This window comes from Lygodium microphyllum, chromosome 29 (assembly GCF_053477565.2).
Source record: "Lygodium microphyllum isolate KBCC chromosome 29, Lygodium_microphyllum_v1.1.10, whole genome shotgun sequence".
Taxonomy (NCBI): Eukaryota; Viridiplantae; Streptophyta; class Polypodiopsida; order Schizaeales; family Lygodiaceae; genus Lygodium; species Lygodium microphyllum.
Window position 1 is genome coordinate 117,633,435 of NC_141163.1, and position 24,545 is coordinate 117,657,979.

General features: G+C 39.6%; 1 protein-coding gene across 4 annotated transcripts in view; it reads left to right on the top strand.

Moving 5' to 3' along the window:
• The window catches only part of UBP26 (ubiquitin-specific protease 26), an 80,928-nt gene extending 61,279 nt beyond the window's left edge, over nucleotides 1-19,649 (top strand). For 2 of the 4 annotated variants that reach the window (XM_087671728.1, XM_087671731.1), the window contains 2 exons: nucleotides 17,252-17,393; nucleotides 17,890-18,685. In XM_087671728.1, the coding sequence (XP_087527854.1) occupies nucleotides 17,252-17,393; nucleotides 17,890-18,038 (291 nt within the window). In that variant the 3' untranslated portion in view covers nucleotides 18,039-18,685. Of the gene's footprint in view, nucleotides 1-17,251; nucleotides 17,394-17,889; nucleotides 18,686-18,705; nucleotides 18,779-18,890; nucleotides 19,407-19,491 lie in introns of those variants that run through there. The other 2 variants (XM_087671730.1, XM_087671729.1) reach the window with 2 other exon arrangements.
• Nucleotides 19,650-24,545: the final 4,896 nt, after the last annotated feature.

The window sequence follows — 24,545 nt, forward strand, 5'->3', positions numbered from 1 at the left end:
AACTTATTATTCCAAGGCTTATTGTTTCTTGGTTTAAACTGGAGTTCTTGTACAATCGGTCTTGCTCTTATCAATGCGTCTTGGAGGTCGGATGGACACATTGATTCCAGCCATGTGTTTAGGGGATCATCCAATCCATGGCAAAACTTGGATACTTGCTGCGTAATATCCATAGAAGATGCATACTTGAGAAGTGTTATAAACTTCGAGTAATAGGTTTCCAACGTCATTCCAAGTTGCTTTAGATCAAAGAATTCATTCATATTTTGTGTGCGGTATGCTGGCGGGAGATGTCGGCCTCTAACTGCAAACTTTAATACATCCCAACTAACAGACGCTTTGGAGATTCCTTGGTCTTTACACCATTGTTTTCACCAAATTCGGGCTTCTTCTGTTAGCTTTAACTTGCCAATCATTGCTTGATTAGTTGGGGTAATTCTAGTAGCAATGAAATAATCTTCCATGGACTAGATCCATATTTTTGCTTCAACCTTGACGTTTTTGCCTTGGCCATCAAACTCACGTGGTTTGATTTGCTTAAGCAAGAACTTCTTTTCTTGGATCTCAGCAGTATTAAGGGTAGGAATAGCTTCATGCGGTATCATAAGATTTTCTCTAGTCAGCTCTACGAATGTTATCATACAATTTGCTCGTATCTTTTCAAAAAGAGAAATCATTTCAAAATGATAGAAATACTTTATATTAAATTTTCAAAGAAGATTATATCATGATAGAGTAATCATGGATTTCAGATATATCTACTGACTCGTAATTCTAAATTGCTTGAATGGTAACCAATTTCATATTCAATGGATAGACAAAATAATTTATTTTGTTGTAGGGAAAAAATACATGGTTTATTTTGGGATGGGTGGTTATTTCCTTAATACAATCTAAGTATGGCATTTGGACACATCCATTGGGTAATAATCAGGCTTTGAAGAATGGATATCTAAAAATCGATTCTTTAAAGGAAGATCATAAAGTCCATGTTTGACGTAGTAGTGGCGTTTAGAGCGACGAATAACTATAACTTGATCTGCTAGGATAACCTTTGTCACTTCCTTGTAAATATATCGATTTAGTTTAACCTCTCGGCCTCTAGTAAATGTTGAATTCACTTTGGCTTCATGGAATAAATAAACCTTTACGACTTTGAGGTTTTCCATCCATCTTATCCTCTTGAATTGGTTTGAAGGAAGGCAAGACAGTTTGCGTCGATATAACAATATCCACCGCTTATTATCCATCGTCTTTCCCGGTATAGTGGAAAAGAATCATAGATGCGATTTAGAATCCGCATTACTTGCATTCTCCATCCATAATCTGCAGAATGCATTGCCGATGTAAACATTGCTCAGAAGACTAGGAACCGTTCCCAATCTTCGTCTCTCTGGGTAGGATAAAAACACATATTAGTAAGGGTAGGGAAATACAACTCATATCTTAGGCTACGATTACCAACTTTTTTGATTTCTTTCGTCATTAATACCAGTCATATCGTACCTGCCTTGATTACGTAACAAATAACGTTTTAGTAGTCGCCCAAGGTTTACCTTCTAGCCGTTGCCATCCGTACTCTAACTAGAATGATTGGATTTTGTCCGGCTAGTTAACCCTAGGTCTACCCCGTAGGGGAATCATCCTGCCCTTATCCACGGAGAACCGGCTTGAAGATTCCTAATTGACCTAACAATCACCTATCAACAACTAGCTCACATTTGGAGGTGTCCTTCGAGAGGCTTCTTGTCCGGAAGGAGCAAGTGCTGTTACCCTTGGTTCATGGAGTACAACGCTTTTTTCTAGTAGTTGTGGACTCAACCGAATTGAGCCTAGGTATGGAAACGTACCGAGTGGTAGCTCTTAGATTTAGGGAAACCTAGGATTATTTGGTGGGCAATCCTGAGCCAAATCTCAGATCCGGGGTGATATTATTAGGATAAGTGAGATAGGTGCAGAGACTTGATGGGGGCAATTCTAGCAGGTGAACAATCTATAGATTAGGTCAGGGTTTTATCTCCTTAAAAAAACGAGGATCTTATTCTTGATAATCACTCCCTGAGGAAAAAACCTAACAAAAACTTTTTCTTAGAAAGGATTGTCTAATAAAAAAAAAGAGTTATTCAATTCTCCAATTCCTGTTGATCATTAGATTGTTCCGTTTCCTTGTTTTTCATCCGTTTTCTTTGCAAACAGAGAATAGTTTCATATGAGTGAATCGGTTGAACATCGATGAATCCTTTTCAAAAAGCATCGGTGCACGTGTAAACGAGGTGTTCTACCTCTGAGCTATAGCCCTTGACCTGATCAGTTTAACTTTATAGAATCAGCCGGCTCCCGTCGGCGGTCCACCAGCTTCTACGCAATCTACTCCGCTATAACCTTTATAAGTAACATCCTCCTGCCATACATCTTTGTAATGATAATCTCTTGACTAAGGATTTATGAAATTTAGGCCATACTCTTTTAAATGTAGCATTGGATTCTCGTCTACCAATCCATAAAACATTGGGAGATCCCTATAAGCAGGAGGGCATTTAGTCCTCTTCTTTAGGATCAACATTAGGTCCCCCATATCTTCATATTCACCTTGACCTAATCCCAATGCCTCAAGGTCTCTAATCTCTTTCGTTATCAGAGCTGGTCTATGCTTCCGCGGCAGTAAAAACATCCCCTCTTGGTATGGGGATTCAACACCTATCCTTGGTGGAGGGATAGGGCTCCTCAATTGCATTTAGTCCTCTTCTTTAGGATCAACATTAGGTCCCCCATATCTTCATATTCACCTTGACCTAATCCCAATGCCTCAAGGTCTCTAATCTCTTTCGTTATCAGAGCTGGTCTATGCTTCTGCGGCAGTAAAAACATCCCCTCTTGGTATGGGGATTCAACACCTATCCTTGGTGGAGGTATAGGGCTCCTCAATTTTTATTTGTTCCAAATACTTAATTCAATCAGTATCTCATCTAGAAAGTCACAAACAAGATTGTTGTCTTCAAGTAGTTATGACTTCAAGCAATCATACAACTTTCAAGTGATGATTAATCTAGTAGCAATCGATACTTCAATTTCATATAATGAACTCTTCCCCTTGGAATTTAACTAAGGGTATCTAGATTTTGGGGTCTCTAACTTTTCAGTTTAAGGTTTATTCTTGTAACCAAGTTTCTTGGCCTTCAATCAGTTTCTTTAAGTTAGAGATATTTGCGGTCTTAAAATCTTTTATCAAAGCTTCTAGATTAAACTATATCCTTGACTAATTTCTTCGGGGTTCGTTCTTAACAAATCTGTCTTGAAAAATTCCTCATGATTTCTCTTGAGTTCTAGAATTTCGTAGTTTTCCTAACAGTTTTCAGCCTATAAGATGTTCTAATAATTTACTAAGTAAATACTCTAAGATCGCAATATTTCTTAAGAGACTTATCTTATTTCTATTGAATTCGGATAGAATTCTTTTTTGAAAAACCTGTGGTATCATGATTGATAAAGGGTTGTTATCCGTGCTTGTGACTCCATTAGTGACTCCCGTGCCCGCAACTCCAACTGCTGCTTCCACGTTAGTAGGGTCGTTCACGATTTTTGCTTTTGAATTTTTTTTCTTTGGGGCCATGACGGAAATATGATATGATGATGATGGTGTAAGACTCTTGATGATAATAATGATGGTTATTACTGGATTCAATGATGTAGACCTCGCGGATGGTTCTTCTTACCTTGTGGAGAGCAATGCTTCTCTCTTTCTAGTAGACAGAATAGGGACGAGAGTAGAGGTATGACTTCTAACCGGATTGATAGAATAGGATAAAGTTCTTCACTGTCTTCTCTTCTCAAATTAGAGTAGAAGAGGATGACAGGCTTTCTGCGTATCCCCTTCCTTGGGTTGAATGGAATGATATCTCTTCGTCTCGCGGAATAGAGTCTCATTCACCCTTGTCAAGATTGCTCTCGTTCCCCCTTCTTGGTCATCCCCAAGCCCTCAATTTATAGTTTTGCAGGGGGGTAAAAGAAAGGACACTTACTTTCTACATTTTTCCATAACATCATCGATGACTAACAGAGAACACTTTGTTTTAGCACTTCTGATAAGATCATTGATGACGTCAGAGAGGGAGCTCCATTTTTGTAGTGCAAAGATAAAAATTTAGGAATCTATAGGTAAGCACCAGGTGGCGCGTCGTCAGGTGGCTGTCACTCCAAGGCTTACGTCTAAGGTGGCAACCAAGGCATAGACGTTGGCATCTTGGCCTTCGCATATGTGGCAACGGGCTATAAAGGCTTCGTCGGCGCCGTTGGCTGCGTGCGAGAAGCTCCCACTAGCTTGTAGGAAAATCTTTCCAAGAGGTCACCCATCCCGGTAGTGTCGTCACCCAAGTGCACTTAACTGCCAAGTGACTATCGACTAGGCTAGTTCCTTTTGTTGTTCTATATTACAAACATAGTTTAAATAAGCTAGTCTTAGATGGGTCTCCCATGTCTTTCTTCCTTGAACTGGCATATAATACCTCATTAATAATAATAATTATTTTCATAATGAGAGTCAATTTCATAATTAGAGCTAGTTAAAAAAAAGAAATGTGCAACATAAATCAATTTTCTTTGGAATATATATGCACATTAAAATAAACTAAGTAATGGGGATATTATCAATCCCCCCCCCCCCCCCTTTTCTCTCATTTACAAAAGGTGCTCCTCTTTTCCATGCTTCCACACCAATTCAGCAAGCATTTGCCATTCTCATCTCCTGCTCTTGGATCTTGAATTGATTTGTGATTTTTCATTCTCATCTCCGATCCCCTCTTTGCTGCACCCTATCAAAGAATTTTCCATTCTCATCTCCCATCCCATTTGTCTCACTCTTACTCTTTCAACTTTACCTCAATTCTCTGGTCTCTCTCTCTCTTTCAAGTTTCAAGAGTCAAGACTCAAGTATCTCACTCTCCTTCTCTCTCCCTCTCCCTCTCTCTCTCTCTCTCTCTCTCTCTCTCTCTCATTCTCCTTTGGCCGGGCTTCTCCATCTATCATCGGCACCATGACTTGTGAGAAGCACTTGAGGCCTTCAATTTGCACGCGATCCATGTGGAGAGAGACACAAAGAAGTCCAACTCCCACCATTGGATATGTAAGTATTGTGGGAAGCGCTATATAAGTGGTGTAAGCCAGCTTCTCCAACATCTTTCCAAGATGAGGAGGGAAGTTGCTCCATGCAAGGAGATCCCTCAAAACATCTGAGAGGAGATTCTCACCAAGATGAGAGGGACATCCACAAGAGGAGGAGGAAGTGGCTTATTAGCACCAATTCCTATGCCTACTAACGACAAAGTATTGAATGTAGGCGTATCTTTAACCAATGCGGAAGAGGCCTCTACCATTGGTGGTGGGGGCTCTACATCCGTATCTGGCTCCGGTAAAAGACAAAGAGTGGAGGCTCATGCGGCATTGGAGAGACAATCCTCTCTCTGTCAAGCTCCCAGTCATGTGCGTGGATCTATTGCCTTTTTTAGAGAAAGGCAATGACTTGCGGACATTGAAATTGCACACATGGTGATTGAGTGTAATCTTGCATTCAATGTCCTAAAGCAAGAGCAATGGAAGAAGATGGTAAAAGTCATTGCCAATGTGGGTCCATGTGAAGGATGGAACAGTGCCACATACAACGACATGAGGAAAAAAAATATAGATAAAGAGAAGGAGAGGATTGAGAGAGTCCTTGATCCTATTTAGGCTGGATGGATAAAATATAGTTGCTCCATTCTCAAATACTTACTTTTTGCGGGCCGTAGATGCTGGCAAGGTGGGGGGAGGGAAATGACGGGTGTATTCATCTACTGCCATATTTGGTAAGCTATCATTGAGGTAAACATTGCCTTTTAAATTTTGTTTCACTTTCTTTCATTATGACAATTGATTTATGCATAACTATCTATCTCACTATTCTAATTTCTCTCTAATATCTATCTCGATTCTCTCTTTCCCCTCAGGCCCCAATCCCCATCTCTCTTCATTCTTTAATCTTGAAAGTTGAAACTTGAAAGGTTCAACTCTCTCTTTCTCTCTCTTGTCAGTATACTTACTTGTAATTTGTAAATTGTGGTTGTAGGTGGGCCCCTCGAATGTGGTGCGAATTGTTACCGATAATGCATCGAATTGTCTATGCATGGGCTGTTTGCTTGAGGCCGAGTTTCCCATGATTGTGTGAACTCTATGTGCAAGTCATTGTTTGGACGGACTTATGGAGGACATTGGGAAGCTAAAGTGGGTGAAGAGAGTGGTCCGCACAGATACATCAGCTGGCACCTTCTTCACAGTAAAGGTAAAGGTGCTTGTGATGTATCATGAGCATAGCACACTGGAGTTGAAGAAGCCTTCTTCAACTCGCTTTGCTTACATGTGGTTATTGCTGGAGTGCCTTGATGAGGTGTGGTCTGCCTTGTTCGCGGGCATATCCTTTGGCAACAAGACATGCTATAGTGATCAATGCTACCATTACAATTGCGTTTTAATTTGTAAACCCACTTTGTGCCTATAGCACGCTTGTCAATAGCAAGTCACATATCTCCCATGTGTCATTTTTATGAATAGAATCCATTTCTGATTGCATAGCTGCCATCCGATGCTCATCTTGTAAAGCATATGTAAAGACATGGGTTTCTTATTGCATGTAGTAGCTACAAGTGCCTGTGCAACCAAGTTACCCAGTGCATGGCAAGTGGTTGCTCTAGTTCTATTAGGAATTGGAATGGATTATTTGTTGTCCCATAATGTATCTAACAGCCATCTAGGGGCTGTTTTAGCTTCTTGAATAGTAGCCCTCTCATTAGCCATTTCATCATCAGCAATGGCTTGGTCAATGGGTTGAAAATTAGGTTGCTGTTCAATATGTGTTTGCTGCTGTAAATTCTCAATAGGTTGCTAAAATTGACCAAAATTAGGTGCACTTTGCTGAAACAATGGCAACAAACAGGCAAGCATGTCCATAGGCCCACATTGGGCTTATTTTTGCAGCCCATTAAGGGCTGACCAGCATGTTCAACAAATATCACATCCCTAGTCTTCATGGCTGTGGCACCAAAGCATATGCCAAACAACCAAAGACATGAATATGTGGCACCGCTAGTTTTTTGCCATTCTTGTTGGAAAATGATAGCCAGCTATGAAGGAGCAAAAAGAGAGACAATGAGAGTGTGCTGAAGCAAAAGAGTAGAGTGTACTTGTTGAACTAAAAGAATGAGAATGAAAGGTACAAGATAGGTCTAAGAGAGACCTAGCTCTTACTCAACTAGAGTTAATTGACTCTAACTCTAGCTTAACACCTCCTTGCAGTGCCAATGTGGTAAAGTACATGAATGATCAATCACCAAAGTGTAGCAAGTTTGACTCGTGAAAAGCCTTAAACTTCTCATGAGGTAGTGCCTTGGTGAAAACGTCTGCAACATTTTTCTGTGTAGAAACATACATCAAGCTGATCTCTCCTGCATAGCATCTCTCTCTGACATAATGGTAATGCATCTCAATATGTTTTGTGCGAGCATGAAACACACGATTTTGTGCCAGTGCAATAGCACTCTGACTCTCAGAAAGAATGGGTATGAGACCCTCCAATGGTAAATGTAGATCGGCCAACAATCTGTGCAACCATACACATTCCACTGTTGCTATGAAGGCTACCCTATGCTTAACCTTACAAGACGAGGTAGCCATTGTAGGTTGTTTCTTACTTAGCCATGAAATGCATGAACCACCTAGAAAGAAAGTGTCCACTAGTAGATTGCCTAGTGTATGTATCACTAGCCCAATTTGAATCATTGTAAGCATGTAATTGTAAGTCTTCCCCGCCGGGAAATAAGAGTGCATGTGATTGAGTACCTTGCAAGTATATGAAGATCCACTTAACATCTTGCCAATGTATAGTCCATGGGCTATGCATATATTGCTCATCTGAGATACTGCATATTGAATGTCAGGGTGCGTGTTGCAAAGATAAATAAGATAGCCAACGACGTAGTTGTAAATTGCAACATTAGACATCTCTTTACCATCACGCATAGACATCTTTAAGCTTGGCTCCACAAGAGTGCACATAGGTTTGCAATCTTGCATATTAAACCTACGTAATAGCGTATCCACATACTGTGACTATGACATGATGATACCATGCTGATTTTGGGTGAATTGGATCCCCCAAATAATAGTATAGACATCCCATATCTGACATAGCAAATGCATGTTTGAATTCAGCCTTGAAATCTGTAATTTTTTCTTCTGAAGGTGAAGTGAGCAGCATGCCATCTACATAAAGAATGATAATGAACAAGTCCCCCCCTTCATTCTTAATGTCTAGAGTAGGAGCAGTTGGATTGTTTTTGAACCGTTTGTTGGCTAAATATGCATCCATTTTAGAGTACCATACATGAGGAGCTTGTTTGAGACCATATGCGCTATTTTTCCTTAACCACAAACCTTGGAGGTTGTCACACATAAACATCCTCATGCAAATCCCCATTCAAGAATGTTGTCTTAATGTCCAATTGATTTACCTTCCAACCATAATTTGCAGCCATATCAATTACACATCTCACCGTACTCATATGGCATGTAGGAGCAAAAGTCTCATCATAATCTATGCCCTTCTTATGTGCACAACCTTTTGCTACCAACCGTGCTTTGTACTTATCAATGGTACCATCAGCCTTGCGTTTGAATTTGAAAACCCATTGTGTCAATGGCCTTCCTGCCAAGTGGTAAATCCACAAGATCCCATGTAGAGTTAGTGGTAATAGAGTCTAACTTATTCTGCATGGCCTGCATCCAATGTATATCTTGTTGAGCTTCTTCCAAGGAAGTATGCTCATTATCATCCAACAGTGAGCTCATAAATACTTGCCCATCACAATCATGTACTTCCATAAAATCAGCCAAATGGGCTTCCCTTGCATCATGTGCTACATGTCTAGCAGCCCCTCTAGTGCGTTGAGCTAAAGGAGCATCCATTTTACTCTCATGGAGAGTTTGTAATAGCCATCTTGAGACTGTTTTTACGCAGGCCTTTCATGCTGTATTGCATCTTCCACTGCATGTGGCAACCATCATTAATACCTTGTTGTTCAGGCACATATGGTGCAGCAACGGCTTGCTGTATTATGTCTATCTGGCCATTTACAGTAGGCATGGGCTCCAAAGAAAGTGGCAAGAGACCCTCAAAGACATTATCAATGTCATGTGTAGCTGGCATTTGAAACTAATCATGTGAAAATGCAGCATTTTCAGCAAATTTGACATCCCTACTAACAAAAACTTTCTTTTGTGTATAGGTCATATAAGCGATAGCCCTTACTTTTTGAGCTGTAGCCAGTAAATATGCATTTTATAGCCTTGTCATCAAGCTTTCCACGAAGCTCATTTGGAACATGTGCAACCAAACACCCGAAAGTAGTCAACCTTGGGTTTCTTGCCATGCCAAGCTTCAAACAGGGTGATCATCTTTTGTGCCCTAGTGGATGCACAATTCAACATATGATTTGCACACATAAGGCATTCTAACCAAAATTTATGAGGCAGCCTCTTGCTTTTGAGCATACAAGTCATCTCCATAAGAGTGCGATTATTCCTTTTAGTAGCACCATTTTGTTGAGGAGTCATTTTAACAGTGGCTTGATGCATAATGTTATGATCAAGCAAATATGTCTCAAAAGCACGAGAGATGTACTCCCTCCCTCTATCTGTGCAAAGTGTCTGCGCTTTCAAGCGAGTTTTAGCCTAAAGCTTTGCAACAAGATAATTAAAATGCATAAATACATCAACATTTGCTTTCAGCCAATTCACCCACGTATACCCAAAGTAGTCATTGATAAATGTAACAAAGTAAAGATGACCTCCAAGTGTACATATCCTCATGGGACCACAAACATAAGAGTGAATAAGCTGTAATTTCCAGATAGCATGCACTGTACCATCCTTTTTGAAGGCAAATCTGTGCGTCTTGCCCAAAATACATTCGTTGCATGCATGAGGAGGTGGAGCTCTACTAGAGGCAATGCATCTACCATATGTCACCTCTGAAGGGTCATCAAACTCCCAAAACTTATATGTCCACAGTAGACATGCCATAGCTTCGCATTTTACATAGCGAGTGGTAGAGTAGTGATTGCAGAGCATCATGAGAGTGTGCATCATAGATATTCAACAAAAACAAATCCTTATATAGGATTTCAAATAGCTTGATTGCATAATCTATCTCCTTGCCTTTGACAATGCATTCGTCATCCTCAAAGATGACCTGAAAGCCATGCTTGTTAAAAGCAGAGATAGACAACAAGTTCGTTGTAATGCTGGCACAAACATGACATCTAGAAGCATAAAGTTATAACTATCTACAGTAGTAATAGTGACTGTCTCAATACCACAAACACCATAATTGCTTCTGTTCGCATATGTAACACGCTTCCTAGTAGGTGCAAAGAGGAAAACATACACTTTCTAGAAGTGATGTGCTTTGAAGCTCCACTGTCAAAACACCATGTTTGTTGAGTTTCAGCAATATTAAATGCTGAATTAGCCATTGAAGAATCACAACTATAAGTGAGAAATGCATAGTTCTCCTCTACAAAGTTGGCTAAAGCATCACCATCAATAGATTTGTTGGCTGATCATAGTTGTCAAATACGAAAAGTACGGTACGGTACGATAAAATACGGTACTAAATGGTACCTTAAGGTTTTATAAGATAAGGTACGATATTAGTACGAAAAGAAAAATAACTTCATTATTTTGAACTATTGATGATAGAACAGATGTTTAAAGTCTAAATAGCAATGCTATTGGAGTATATAAGATGAATACTTGAGGGTAACACGCCAAAACCTCTAGCATATGCTGCATGCGCAACATGCGCTACAACTTACAAGTACATACATAAGAGTGGATACATCATACATGAATGATCATACAAATAAGAGGCATGTATGCTTGAGAGAGAGAGAGAGAGAGAGAGAGAGAGAGATGAAATGACATGAGATGCTTTATTAACGTCTACAAGAGGCCAAAATGATTTGTGAGACCAACAGTTACCAAACAAACCACCAAAGGTTTTGGTAAAAGATTTATGCATTTTGTTATGGTTTTGTTTGGCATTGCTAAGGCTATAGTAGCTACTGATGGTACATTTACTAATTTGTGTACTCTCAGAAGGTACATTAGACCAAGCTATCCTCTAGTCTAATTTTATTACCAATGTGTACTAATGCTTTGGGTTGGGTGGTGCAATATGAGTTGTGAACAAAGGTAAAATCAACAGGATTAAGCTGGTTGATGATTCTCAAATGGTGCTGAATTTATTTATTGATGACACTAACATATTGTGAAAAATGATGGAACATCAATTAGAAACGTTTGGAATTGCTTGAATACCTTATGTATGGCCTTTGGCTCTAGGATAAATCATAATAAAACATGTATGAGGAGTCTAATCAAGCTTCCACCCTCTTTCTTGGTTGATTGATCAAGGCTATAAAATCACTACCACCACCACCACCACCACAACAGTCAACAACCCAAACCACCACCACCAACAACCATGCCCAAAACAAAAAAAAAAGGAAAAAAAAGTTATTTTTTGGTACGAATTCGTACGGTACGGTACATTACGAACCGTATAGTACAAACCAGTTCGTACTACGTACGAGTGCAACTATGTGGCTGATGTCTCTTGGATAGCCAAACCAGAGTCCTTTTTATTCTCTTTGGCTAATTTCTAATGGCATTCATCAGTATAGTGACTTGGCTTGTTGCAACAATGACATTTCTCTTTTTTTTTAGACTTTTCTCTATCTTGGGTAGTCTTATTTGATACTTGTTCAACATCACCCTTTTGCTCATTTTTTGCATTTCGCTTGACTTTTGCTTTGTCTTTGAACTTCGAAGCATAGCCACATCTCTTAAACACAATGCAACATTTTTGCCAGTTTGTTCCTCTTGCAACAAGAGGCTTTCCAACTCCACAAATGTAAGGGGCTGCGCCGTTTCCACCATCGCCTCCCCTTCATCCCCCCCCCGGCTCCTCAAAGACAACATGAAAGAGGTGTGGAAACCAATATATGACTCTGGAAGAGAGTTCAATGTGATGTTTACCAATTCAGCATCCTGAATGATTTCATCCACATTGAGCAGTTGCTCGCGCAAATCTTGTATGTGAGTAAGGTGGTTTGTCATGCTATCACCCTTATCCATGTTTACATTGGCTAACTCTTACGGAGATAAGATATTCTGGTCTCATTACGTGGTGCAAATATACACTCAAGTACATCCCATGCTATTTTGAGGTCTTACGAGACCGGATGTATGAAACGATCAATCTTTTCATTGGCAAGGCAATCAAAGAAAGTGCATATGCATCTTTTGAGTCTCATCTCGTGTGATTCTTCTTAAGAGGGGGAGGAGGGATAGCAACACAAGCAGTCTGTTCTCTAGCGTTATAGAGAGTTGTTGGAGGTGCAAGACCAGTTGTGCAAATCACTTGTAACATAGTTTCACAAGTTTTTCAATACAAGAAGGTTGCGGGCCATAAAACTCCACGATGGGTAGTTTGATCCATCAAGTTTGTCCTCTTGAGTGAGGACACCAAGGATGTTGCTTTGATAATTAGTCCCCTCTTGGGCATGCTGTCAGTAATGAATAAAAATCTGTAGCTAAATACTTCTGTGCTGAAATAAAGATTGTGCTCTATAAAAAATTCCCTTGGGATTATGCAACAAGTACCAAACTGTCACGCAAATGCCAAAGTGTGCCCAATTTGACTCAAATCAGCACTCTACCAAGGAATAATAGCAATGCATCGTATATCACACTTGCCTTGTAATGCATGCCCTCAAAAGCACAAATTACTGCAACTTAATGCCGATTCTTACCAAATTTTTGTTGAACTTCCCTAAATTTTTTTGCTCAATCTAAGAAATTAAGAAGCAGAGCTGAAAAACCAAAACAGTAGCTCCTCGGGCTGTGTGCGGGCTGCGTATGGGACGGCGCATAGGACTGCATGCAGGCCGAAAACAACAGCAGCTTATCCTTCTCTTGCTTGGGTAGAGGGTTGGTTGACAGCAACAGGACCATAGGTGGGCGGCACCGATTGATGGTGGTTGAAGTGAATTTGTGTGTAGAATCTTGCTCTGATACCAAATGTTGGAAAATGACAGGTAGCTATGGAGGAGAGAAAAGAGAGACAATGAGAGTGTGCTGAAGCAAAAGAGTAGAGTATAGAAGATTTTAAAGCATGCAAACACTTCTGATTTGTGTCTTGAAGCATATGCACGATAACGAGGAGGTATGTCATCAATGAAGGTAGTAAGTACAAGTATCCTTCGATGGATTCGGCATGCATGGATCCATAAACGTCGTTATGCACAAGCTGTAAGTTTTTAGTAGCACACATAGATCCATCTTTGGGAATGAGGCACAATGTATTTTGCCTAGTACACAACTCTCACATACATTATGAGTAGGTGCTTTCAATGGAGGGAGATCAATCACCATATTTTTACTTCTCAAGCGAAGCAACTAGTATAATTAAGATGACCAAATTGAGCACGCCATAAATTAGTGTCATCCACCATAGTGACATTAACTTTAATGCATCCTTTGATTCTCTTCTCTCATATAATCAAGCTGATAGAGGCCATTATACAAGGTACCAGTGACAGTGAAGGTATCCTTATTACTACAATCATAGACATTGTAATGATCCATGTGGAATTTTAACCACAAAACCGAGACCTTTTCATGCATGATAGTTTCCCTATCTATTGCAATGATGGGAATCAGACCAATGCCTTGAATTTAGTACGAAGCATCATTTGCATATACAATGGATCCCCCCTTTGTACATTTGCATACAATAGAAACAAGTGTCGAAAGGCGGTTATGTGCTTGGAAGCTCTATTGTCAAAATACCATGTGCTGCAATTTTCAGCCATTGACAAACCATCTTCATGTGAAGAACGATCATATGAACAATGCACAACAAAGCATATGATTGACAAATGTCCAAACTTGCTAAATGTGTTGTTGCATGTTTCATACTTGCAGAGTTTTCAGTAATACTCATTCCTCATTGTTTCATCTTTTTACTCTTGATCCTCTTTCTATATTCTTTAATAATTTGCCCTTTTGTCTTGCAATAATTGCCATGTCTTCCCTTTGTTCTTATGGTTCATTGCAAATGCTTGATTTTTGATACTTATGTTAGAGCGATTCACCCATGATTTCTCTTCTTGCGATAGTAATGACTCCAATAGTGGTGAAACTCTTATAAGTATTAGGTAGGTCAACCGAGATTGTAGATACAAGAAGAGGCATTAGGAATTATTTTACTAATATTTGCAAGCTGCTCCGTCACGTCCTTGACAAGTGTGATATATGCATGCATTGAATCACCCTTAGTCGTGCTCCATCGGTTGTTTGTGCAAATAGGCTACACGAGCCTCATTGTGCACCCAATACAACGAAACAAGCTTATCCCAAGCATCCTTGGCCATTATGCATGACGGAATATGTGGTAAGCATGAGCTTGGGTATCACAGTCATCCCATCTCAACTGATATGTGCTAGGAGGTACATCAGGGGCTGAAACGGAAGATTCAGTGGTGGTAGTGGATGAGCTAGATGAACTTGTAGCAATTTGTGTAGCCGTGCATTCAAGCCTAACCTTTTAACTACATACACAGCCCTAAAGTTGCTTGGCAACTAAGATATGCTTCATCATGTATGCCCACATGGGATAATTAGTGCCATTCAATTTTTGAGTGTCCCCAAACATGTTAAGCAAATCATTGGCCCTGCCATTTCTTGCTGCAAATCACTGGTATTTGTGACCAATTGCTGTCCAAAGTGTTAACGCAAGGGCATCATAGGAATAGGCAAAGCAAAGGCAAAAAGGCTTCCAAGTTTTCTTAAAATTGATGATGGCGAGGAAGAAGGTGCAACTTAAAGGGCTCCAATATCCGTGAATGTCAGTGTAGAAGATGTAATTGGCCTCAACGTCGATGGATTTGAACAAATTTCACAAAAGCCCCAAATTAATTTGCTGAAATATGGAGAAATTCGGGCTTGAATGTATAAGGCCCCAAAGTTTTGACGTGAAATTGTGCAATTTTTGTCCATGAACAAAAAATTCCTGAGATTTTGGTGAAATTTGGTGGTTTCAGACAAAAGCCCCACTTTTTATTGAGGAAATTGGGCAATATATTACATTTGCTGCAAAAAATCCCCAAATTTTGTGCTTGCTAAGAGGTTGCATGTGAACAGTGGTTTAATATTGATCACGGCTGAGTATTACCAAGATTATCATGTAGTATGAACAAGGTTGTCCACGTCCGACAGACGGGTCAACCCGTCCGACCCGTCCTGTCCCCTCCGCTGCGTCTGGACCCATCTGACTGCGCCCCGCCGTGACCCGTCTGGTTCCCTACGACCCGCCATCTGTTGACTGCGCCCCGTTGTGACCGTTACGCCGCACGTGAGTCTTGACTCCCGTATGCCCGGGCCTTGTGGCCAATAAAATTGTAAATGGTCACTTTTTTGACTGTTTTTCTTATCTTTCTTACCTTTCTTTTCTTCTTTCTTTCTTAGCTTTCTTTCTTACATTTCTTTTCTTCTTTTCTTTCTCACCTTTCTTTTTCTTCTTTTCTTTCTTGAATCTTCTCTATTCTTTTTTTCTCTCTCTATTCTTTTCTTTCTTTCTTTTCTTTCTCTCTGTCTTTTCTTTCTTTCTCACAAAGACTCAAGAGAAAAGATTAAAGATTAAAATTTTAAACTAACAACTTTAAAAACTCTCCCTCCTTTCCTTTCCCTCTCTCTCCAAACATTAAGTTTATGTTTTAATTTGTAAGTCCAAACATTAAGCATAGACTTAATATTATATGTATTTTTTCTGTCATCAGACATAACATTGGACGTAGGTCCAAGATTTATTAGTCCGATTAGTACCGTACTAGCATTGGACTGTACTAATCAGACGTCATCGGACGTGACAACCATGAGTATGAATATTACTAATGTCGAAGAGAAGCAAATCTGGGCCTTTGTGATGTGGCGAGCTGTCGGTGCTCGTCAGTTGGAGAAATAGAGCTGTTGGGGTGGAGACGGGGACCTGTGGAGTGTGAATGCTAGGCGCAAAGCACACCTGCTGATGTTGGGCAGTACTATCTCTAAGGTACGAAGTACCACACCCACTGATGGGTGTTCACACAGGGAAAAAACCCTCTCCAACCAGAGGGTAAAAGGTGCCCACGGATAAAAGAGCATTCACACTAGAACTTAGGAGGAACATGATAAGTGTGACAAGTGCTAGCCTTATCACTAGCAGGTCTAGCTCGTGCTGTCCCAAGGTCCCAAAAGGCTGCACTTTCTGCATCATAGATGCTGCTGCTTGCTCTGACTGCTTCCAGGGGTTGCCACATTATCAACACTCCTGCATTTTACTGTTTCTGCATCTCTATGCAGCTGGGTAGCAGTCTCACAGCATAACACAGATGGATAGTTGCTGCATTCGGGGTCTGTCTAGGGTACAACACACTCTTGGAACTAACCTTGGTGTCTTTGACATCTCTCTGAGATCACCTCTGCCCCAATCCTTGAGACACAGAGGTTTGAGGCGCCATTGTATTGTTCTCATTTCTATCCATGCTCTTTTCCATCGAGCATTCAATAGGGTGTGTTTACTGTGTGCTGTATGCTATGTGTTTCTCTCTGTTTGCCCAACGATTTCCCTACAGGGGCCATATTGAACCCTTAATTTCTATTCATAAAAAATTTACATTGTTTTATTCTTGGCTGTACTAACTATATTCCAGGTCTAGGTGTCCCAGAAGTTCCATATTTTTACTATGACGAGAAGAAATAAAGGGTACTGGTGAGTTGTCAGGAACTTATGCAATGATAAAATATCTTACATATCACAGGCAGTGCTTAAATAACATGCTTCTAGCCAATTATTTAGGGCATACAAATGTGGGGGCCCAGTGAAACTCCTGAGTCATGGTGAATAAATAGGTAAAATATAATAATCATTTACCTGTCGCTCCTTTTGTGATGAAAGGCAGCCAGTTACCTCTTCATTATTGCACCTTTTGTTTGTTGAATGGGTTTATTCTTCCCAGACACAATGTGTTGTAAGACACACCTCTTAAAGGTCTCATTTGAGTCTCTTGTTAATTTGAAAAAGAGGATCATAGGCTAGCGGTTCACATTTATAATGATGGTGTAGGTATCAAAAGATAACCAAAAGCTGCATTTTGGTGCAACGGAGCTCACTGATGACTCAGCAACACTGGCTGATTTGGGCATCTTACCTGGAGCTCATTTGTGGATCATGGACACAGGTCTACATGAAGATCGTGATATAGCAGGTACAATATTGTTTAGGATGTGTACAGATTTTAACCATCAGATTAAAAAAATTGTGCAGAATGTACAGGATAGGATGGTTGCCATTGCCTCCTGCACATTGAAAAATGCACAAATCTGTTCATAAATGCTCAATGGTTGAAAGATCCTGTAGCTCTATATAGAAAAACTGATCAAGTGCAAAGCTGTTTATCATACACACTAAGTAATTACCAATACTACTGAAGTACTTTCTTATATAAATACAATCTCCAATAACTGAAGCCTGGGCCTTCTTGGGAAGATGATAAATTTGTTTCCTTTAGATACATAAACTCATATAGTTCTCAACATTTTGTGAGAGTCATTAGGCAGAACGTCACGTGCTTCTGCTTAACCCTTGCAGGGCCATATGTACTTCAAATTTTATGCTTCATTTGCTAGGTCTTATGCTGCAGTCTGTCTTTGTATGATCTTATGAGAACATTCACTGATACTTTCTCAATCTCAACAATGCAGAGGAGTTGACGACAGAAATTACAGAAGGTGTTGAAGAAGGTTTTAGTGGGACATTACTTGGAAGATTACCAGGAGCCTTTTGTATGGAAAGACCTAATGGTCTGCATCAAGTTGACCACGGTGAGGGGAAGCAAAAGCTCTATACTTGAGAATGATCTGCTTTTCTGATTTTGTTATTTTGTATACTAAGCCAATCTGCAAAAGACATGTTAAGGGAGAATAAGTGCTGTGTAGCTGTGGATGCCAATAACTAGATACCGACAAAGGAGAGGGAGCGAAGCATGTTGATAAGTTCGAATGCAGTTGTGGTGGACAGGACATACAAATTTTGAAGTCATTGGTGGACTTGTCAGTTCATGTGTGGTTGAACTTTAGGTTACACTCAAGGGCTAAAAGTTTGGTCAGGGTAAAAAATCCTAATTCAGAGAACAAGCTATTGATCATGTAGACAAATTGTTACTACTGCTTGAGTTAAACTATTGATTAAGTAGAAAGTTTAGTTCTATGAGCTTCTGGTTTCTTAACTGGAGACTCCTTATCTGAGGGGGGAACTAGAGGAGGCCCTGCCCAGTGTTGAAATGTTGAGGTATATGATCCAAGAAGCAGCCACTAACACAGCCAATAGCTCCAAACAAAATTGTATTTTGCATTTGGCCTTTTGTTATTATGCAGTTGGATTTTTTACTGGGATTACAATCTTATTGACTTTTATGGTTTCACTCTATGTGCTAACCCACACTCCCTGTTTTGATTGTTTGTCTTTTTTTTGGGGGGGGGGGGGGTGTGATTTGATTGACTTGATCTTTCTTTTGTCAGATTAAGCTGTTCAGGACAACTCGCCATGGTTCTTCAGCTCACCTTTGTGCTCGACAATTTTGCATTAAGTTTTGTAAGTGGATTCTTACTTTCATATGATTATGTATTTAATCAAGTTTCTCTGAAACAGCGAGGACATGTCCTGACTATGTACCTTTGGGTTGCATTTGAATTTCTACGTGCAGGTAAAATATTATGGCAAGCAGGGTTAAGGCATTCCTTTTCTAGCGAGTGTGTGTGTAGGGAATGTGTGCTCAAAAGCTATTTTAGCTAACGATTTACCTTCCACTACAATGGAGTTTAACTTGAATTTATCCCTAGGTTTCATAAAAATCTTTGTTGTGCTCTTCCGCTCATGCAGGCTTTGTAGCCAGCAGGGTTAAGGCATTCCTTTTCTAGCGAGTCTGTGTGTAGGGAATGTGTGATCAAAAGCTATTTTAGCTAACGATTTACCTTCCACTACAATGGAGTTTCAACTTGAATTTATCTGGAGGTTTCATAAAAATCTTTGTTGTGCTCTTCAGGGTTTATATGGTGATGTCAGACGGTATATTTTCTAATGGCACAAATTACTCTTTAAGCAAAGTCGAGTCTCAGCAGTTGAGAACCAACACAGCGATCAAGAGGAAGTTTTGCCATTCTTGGGCTAAATTTGGTGGAAGGAATCTCCAGGGTTGGCAAGGAGTTCGTATTTTTGACAGGTATATGTTTTGAGGAGTGAAGAATCTAGATGATGTTTGTTTTCCAGGGTCTTAGAAGGCTTAGGGTAACTTGGTTGTTTCACAGGAATCTTCGTTGGAAACACCTTTTTTGGAGGTATGTACATTTGGGCTTGGATTGCAAAATAACTACTCTCACAAGACCATCTTACCGTAAAAGTGCTCATCATGTAATGGGGATACTGAATGCTCTGTTGGAGTTCAAATGAAAAATTTGAATTTGGATGGTCTTCTGTAGTGGTTTATGTAACATACTCTGTGATGTTGAGACTTAGTGTGGGTTGCACGTGCAAAAGACTTGTTGGTTCTTTGGAGGATATGTTTGCAGTCCTGTAAAATATCTCCAGAACTTGACGCGCAGCCCAATTCCAGTGTAAGGAACAGGTAGCAACAAACTAGCTAATGAGGCTTCTCAACAAGGTATAATGATGTAAGGTCACTGACATTTCAGTGCTCGATTAAAAGGGGTGATTCTACCCCCTACAATTTTTTTGGTTGGGGGTGGGTGTGGGGGGGGTGTGGGGGGTTGTTTCTCAGTCTGTTCACCTGATCGTTATATTACTAGATTTGGATGATGCATTTGATACCGATGCATAAATTTACACAATGGGGCCTATGAGTAAGGATTTCCCAAATGTTGATCCTTTCATGTGTCTTAATTCCCAGCTAATGTAGTATGTCAACCTGGACACACATTGTAATGTAGAATGCTAACCTGCAGACACACATTTTAATGTTTTGTGTAATACTGTGGTAGCAATCATAAATAATAGGATGGTGCAACCTGATCATGTCCTCATGCCAAACTCACCAATATCCTCAGTGTAAAACTGCAACTGTTTAGAACAGAGTGTACATATACACAAAACTCACTTAAAAATCAAAATACACTGAAACTTCATTCATATGACATCAGAAATGAGAAAGCTTTCCAAATGAGAGTTTTGAACCTTTACTATTATTAAGATGTTCGTAGCCATCAGATGTGAAATTTGCAAAAATTGGCTCCCAGTTACAAATGGTTTGGCTAAAATTGGAGATGAGAGCTCTTTTAAGGGTTATCGGCCTACGAGTCCTTGCTAGATTATTTGTTAACTAAGTTAATGTTCTCACATCTAAATCTTGATCAACTTTGATTGTGACTGCGTAGATCATTATCTTGTCTATAAGTTTAATGTTGGCACATCTAAGTAACTAAGTTAACATTGGCACATCTACGTCTTGATCAGCTTTGATTGTGATTGCTTAGATCACTATCTCGTCTATAAGGCCCTACTTTTGGAGCTTAAGCATATTCAAGTTTAGTGTCACTGCCTTGATCAAAAACATCTTATGAATTTGCACCTACCACCATTATTTACACACAAAAAGACATACATGCACACACAAAGCACCCCAAAACACATTGACCCAACCACCCCCACACCCGTCAGCCTAGGATCCGGAACCATCTTTGAAAAAGTAAAAGGCATCCTCTAGAAGTTATTTTATTGTGGTTCTTTAACTTGGTTAAGACTCTTGATATCAAATAATGTGTGGTTGGAATAAGCAAGGCTTTATACAATACATCACTCCTAGAGTGTTTTCACTATGTTTATATTCTTATAATGTATATTTCAAAAAAGGAAGCATTGGAATTTCAATGCCCTTATAATGTATATCCTCACTTTTGCTTTTCAAGGATGACGAAGGTAATGTGCATAGATTTAAAATGATGGTCTTAAATCAATCAAAAAGGTGATGTGTGGAGTAGGTATTATACATGCATATGATAATAGGTCTAAGATCTTTAATAGCTTACCAATATATTATGATTGGTCATAAACAGATTTGAAACTATTTTAAGTACAAGTATTGTAAACAAGCTAATTCCCACAGCAAACTAATATGCTTACAATATAAGAATCACACAATAATGCAAAGAAAACCATAGCCAAGGTAGTTATGTTGTTATGAATCATGTTATCAATTCATACAATGGTTAAGAATCATCAATGAGAAGAAGTAATATGATATATACTTCTTGTGCTATGGAGGGCCAAGAGAAGTTATTTGATTGTGGTGCTTTTAACTTGGTTAAAACTCTTGATATTAAATATTGTGTGGTTGGAATAACCAAGCCTTTATATAATACATCACTCCTAGAGTGTTTTCACTATGTTCATACTATCTAAAGGGTCATGATATTTTTAAAAATGAACCAATTGAATATCCAAGCTCTTATAATGTATGCCCACTTGCTTTTCAAGGATGACGAAGGTAATGTGCATAGATCTAAAATGATGGTTTTAAATCAATCAAAATGCGATGTGTGGAGTACATGCTTATGATAATAGGTCGGAGAATCTTTGATATCTTATCAATTTATTATGATTGGCTAAGATAGATTTGAAGTCATTTTAAGTAAAAGTATTGTAAACAAGCTAATATCCATAGCAAATTAATATACTTAATGTCAATGAGAGGATTGGGAAGAGAAAGAAGAAAAGATTACAAGAGAGAGAAGTGGAGAAGAGAAATAAAGTGATGAGAGATTAGAAATGGAGGAAGCCAGGAAGAGAGAAGAAAGCCATGAAAGCTGGAGAGAGGGAGAAGATGAATGAGACTTGTATTATTATAATGTGATGGTCCAAATATCAAGTCCCTTTTTATATACTCGCTAGTGGTGGGTATTTTCTTTCATTATTTTATTTCCATATTTACTTCGTATTTTTTATCTCTTGCATTTTATCTTCACCCAAAGGTTTTTGCCCTAAAAAACAAAATGGGCACTTATTACAAAATATGGTAGGGTAGGGCAATCTAGAGTACTACGCTGTTGCATGATTACAAGGGGTTATTTAATAAATCATATGGGGGGGTTATGTATGTATAGTGGATTATGGATACAATATGATGTATGGGCTAGATTTGAGAATAATAAAAATCCAAATAGCCTCCTGGAAATCCAACAATACCCCTTGGGTATCTCAGCCATGAGAAAAAGAAGCTTATGTTGGAATCAACCCCCTACACCCTGTTAGGTGGTGCTCTATACAAGAAACACAAGGACAAAGTCTTGTGAAGATGTGTTGCAGGAGAAGAGATTGGTATAGTATTGAAAGCATGACATGACAAGCCTTGTGGTGGACACTTCACAGGAGAGGCGATAGCCAGAAAGACATTATTTACACGATATCGGTGGCCAACCCTTTATAAGGATGCTTATGATTAGTGCAAATGGTGTGATGCTTGTCAACAAATGGGAGAGCCTACCAAATCTAGTACCATGCCCTTGCAACTTATTCTTTCCCTAAAGTTGTTTGAGAAGTGTGGGATTGATTTCATGGGCCCCATTGATCCGCCAACCAGAAGGAAATAGAATAGATACATCTTGGTCTGTATAGACTACATGACAAAGTGGTGTGAAGCTAAAGCTTTGAAGTGGGATGACGGTAATCGCGTAGCCTTGTTCATGTACGGGAACATCATTATCCATTTTGGCAGTCCCCTAAAGCTCATCAGTGAGACTGAGGTACTCACTTCCTTAACAAGATCATGGAAAAGTTAACAAAACAATACAAGATCCGTCATCGTAAGTCCATACCTTATTACCTTAGAGCCAATGGCCACGTCCAAGTTACCAATCGCATTCTCAGCTCAATTCTGACAAGAATAGTTGCACATTGTCGTGATTGGGATGATCAACTTATAGAGACCCTCTGGGCATACAGAACCTCCCATAAGGCGGCTACAGGACAAACCTCTTTCCAGTTGGTGTATAGAACAGAAGTCGTCTTTTCTGTTCAACTCAAGCTACCCTCTCTGTGGATGGCCATCAAAGAATGCTTGGGAGATGACAAGTCTCTACAACGTCATCTCTTGCACTTGGAGTGTCTCGATGAGATTTTTAGGATGGCCCTGTAGTGCATGGAAGCCACGTAAGCTCACAGAAAGGTCTATCATGAACAATAACCTTTGATAGGTAACTCTGATTGAGGAATTTGTCACATAGAAATGGAGCTTACTTCAAGTACTTTCAGTCTATGTATGGTATTGAACGCGGTTCAAAATTCAAAATTAAATTGGTTGAAAATAGAGCTGTTTGCAAGTTGTTTGAATTGGGACAGGTTATTCGTTGACTACATTTCGGCCAAGTTAGTATCCATAAGATGAGGGAACTCTTCCATGATTGAAGTTGGTCGCCAAGAGGCCTCTTCAAGGGGTAATCCTTGCCATTTGATCAAGTATTTCATGATTGATCTTGAGCGTAGCTTATTTTTCCTTCGACTTATGATTGCCTTTAGAATGTATTGGATGATACCCTCTTCATCATAGGAGGGAGCTCTTCTAAGTAATCCACTGATGATCCAATGAAAGGTTTGAATTGACTCACATGAAAAACATTGTGAATCTTGGTGGAAGGGGGTAATTTCAATTGATAAACCCATTCACCCACCCGTTAATAATCCAATAGGGTCTATAGAACCTATTAGCTAGCTTCTTGTGGGAGCCATCCTTAAGAGTGGTATATTTAGACGTAGGCACCTTCAGCAAAACCAAATTTCCTTCTTCGAACTCAATGTCTCGTCTTTTCTCATTAGCATAAAGCTTTATTTGTTCTTGAGACCTTTAAGTTTAGCTTACATTGGTGAAGCGGAGCTTGCATCCTGTTCAATTCTTCCTTGCTTTGAGGATTGATTTTGTTGTTGAAGATGGTCGTGGGGAGAGGGTTCTTGTATCCATGTAAAGCCTCAGTGAGACTCCAATGTTAGCGTGGGTGGAGTTATTATAGGCAATCTCAGCCAAAAGTAACCATGCATCCCAAGCATGTTGAACATTATGACAAAAGTGTTTTATATAAGTTTCCATCCATTTGTTGACCCGATCTGTTTGACCATCAGTTTAGGGGCGATAAGCTGTAGAGGGAGCCAACTTGGTGTCCATAGACTTGGATATCGCCTGCCAAAAATTGCTCATAAATTTTGTATCCCGATCATGCACAATGACTTGCGGTAAACCATGCAATTTGAACACATGTTTCATGAATTGGCTGGCTACTTGTGATGTAGTAAATCGGGCTTTAGTGGGAATAAAATGAGTTGCCTTTGTGAGCCTATCCACTACCACATAGATGATATT